Here is a 2415-nt window from a genome sequence, read left to right on the forward strand (position 1 = left end):
CGACAAAAACCTCCCTACACTTTGGCACGCTAAACATCCGAACACTTGCCAAACCGGGAAAACTAGATCTTGTCCTTAGAGAACTACAGAGGTACAATTGGGATGTTATTGGCCTCTCTGACTCACCTCCCCCGAATGAGTGAGGAAAACCTCTCTGGAGCCTCCCTCTTGCTGTCTGACCGCAGGGACGGAGTTCATCGATAAGGTGTAAGATTCTTCGTATCATCAACTGCCAAAAAATCTCTAATCTCCCTCACCCCTGTCTCAAAAAGAATAGCCGTCTTACGACTAAAGGGAGCAGCCAAGAATATCTCTGTCGTCCAAGTCTATGCCCCAGACTCCGCCAGAAGTGAGGAAGAAATGCGATAAATTCTATTTCACACTACAAAGCGTCATTGACTAAATCCATAAAAAAGACGTACTGATTGTCATGGGGGACTTTAACGCTATAGTAGGTATGGATAATACCGGTCGATCCGATGTAATGGGGGCTTTGGTCACGGAAAACTTAATGCGAGATGGGAACGATTGCTCAACTTCTGCCAAGAAAACGAGTTATTCTTAACGAACACAATTTTTAAACACCGCCATCGACGCAAAGTGACCTGGAGATCCCCAGACGGTAAAACCAAGAACATGATTTATTATATCCTGATATCGAAGCGCTGGAAGTCATCCATACTAGACAGAGAAACATTACCTAGAACAAATTTTGACTCTGACCACACTTTCCTGATGTAAAGGTTCAAGTTAAGAATGATAAAATTGCAAAAAGCAACAAAAATCCCAAGATTCCGGATGGATCTGCTGCGGGATCCTGCAAAAAGGCAGACCTACGCTTCCACTCTATCTGAAAAATTCCGAGAGATCCTGGAAAATCCTTCTCCCTTGACCACCGCTAATGAGATAGACTCCCTGACCAAGCAAGCTACATCTGAAATCATAGAGACAGCAAATGACGTCCTTGGAAGAAAAACTCCAAATGAAAAACCATGGATCACAAATAAGATCATTGCGCTATGTGGGGATAAGCGACTTTTTTGCAATAAATCCGACCGTCACAGTTGGGATACTTACAAGCTCCTCAAGAGAAGAGTAGAGCGAGTGATCAGAAAGGCACTACGTAACCACATGCGGAAGAAATGCGAAGACTGCGAAGTACTGTCCAAGAAGGGGAATAGCGGAGCAGTTTTCAGAATGGTACGCGAGTTAAGCCGAAAAAAAGAGCTGCAAACATCAGTGATCCTGGACAAAGACGGAAATGAGATCTACGATTCAAAGATGAACCTTGAAAGATGGAAAGAATACTTTAACGATAAACTGAATCCCCTAGTAGCTGTAGATCCTAAAATACTAACCCGCTTCCCCATACCCGACCACGAACTCAGACCACCACCCCCACTCAAGTCAGAAACCGAGTCAGCAATCAAGTCGCTCAAACAAGGAAAAGCCCCTTGCCCAGATGGAGTCACCGCTGAACTCGGATCGGATTAATGTTAGATCGGATGATGTAAGTGATCTGTACCATGCCATTGTATCTGCGGTGTGGGAAACCAGCCACGTGCCCCGTCAGCGGTGCAAGGCTGCCATTGTACCCATTCACAAAAAGAGGTCGAAGAGAGAGACAGCCATTTTATTAAACGTAGTTTTAAGCTCTGGAAATTAGGTCTTTGAGGATGACAACTACCCCACACCCCTCAAGGTAAGGGTTGTAATTTAAGGATTCTCCAAATTCTTCCCATTATTTCTTGTGGAAGGGATGCTCGTATAAACTTTAGAGAGGGCTCATTTGATTGGAAATTTTGAGGGCTCATTTGAGGGCTTATTCTTGTTCACTTTTTAAGAGTTAAAAGAGATTGGTGGGCAACTAGCCTCACCCTCCTCCACGCACTAAATGCATCAGATAAAAATTTCGAGATGGACATTTTGTTAAATAGTTCAAAGTTAGGATAACAAAAAGCACCGATGTCAACACAGCCCACCAGGGCCCGTGGGTAGGCATTGTAAGTTCTGCCCTGGGGGCATATAAACAATCAAATAATCATTGAATAAAAAATCAATGCAAACAAACATACAATAGATATTAATGTAAATTAATAGATAAATTTAGGGCTTGTATTAATGTAAATTAATAAATAAATTTGTGCTGGGTGGAATTTAACGTGGGGGAATTATCAGCAGGAAAAGAAAATGTTCTTTAAGGGGGGAGGAATTTCTCAGGGGTGGGTTTTGCAAATGTGAATTATTCAGGAAGGGGTCGACTAATTCCATTCGATAATATTCTAAATTTTACATTTGAAAGTAACAGGAATAAAGAATCAACGGAAATGTCAGAGATAGCAGTTCAGGTTCCTTTAGACGATTTTGTTCGTGTCTTTTGAAAAAAAGACGATTTCAAAAGACAGATTATTTTCA

The 2415-nt window shown here is 42.1% G+C and overlaps 1 protein-coding gene across 1 annotated transcript; it reads left to right on the forward strand.

Moving 5' to 3' along the window:
* The first annotated feature begins 756 nt into the window (after nucleotides 1–756).
* On the forward strand, nucleotides 757–1494 carry LOC148939742 (uncharacterized). Its single transcript, XM_089106419.1, has one exon. The coding sequence runs from the start codon at nucleotides 757–759 to the stop codon at nucleotides 1492–1494; it is 738 nt and encodes a 245-aa protein (XP_088962545.1).
* The last annotated feature ends 921 nt before the right edge of the window (nucleotides 1495–2415 follow it).

This window comes from Artemia sp. Qi Xiang Cuo, chromosome 20 (assembly GCF_049724085.1).
Source record: "Artemia sp. Qi Xiang Cuo chromosome 20, ASM4972408v1, whole genome shotgun sequence".
Classification (NCBI taxonomy): Eukaryota; Metazoa; Arthropoda; class Branchiopoda; order Anostraca; family Artemiidae; genus Artemia; species Artemia sp. Qi Xiang Cuo.

What these genes read in the sequence shown, in the direction of transcription:
- LOC148939742 (XM_089106419.1), top strand. Translation starts at nt 757, where the DNA reads ATGATAAAATTGCAAAAAGCAACAAAAATCCCAAGATTCCGGATGGAT.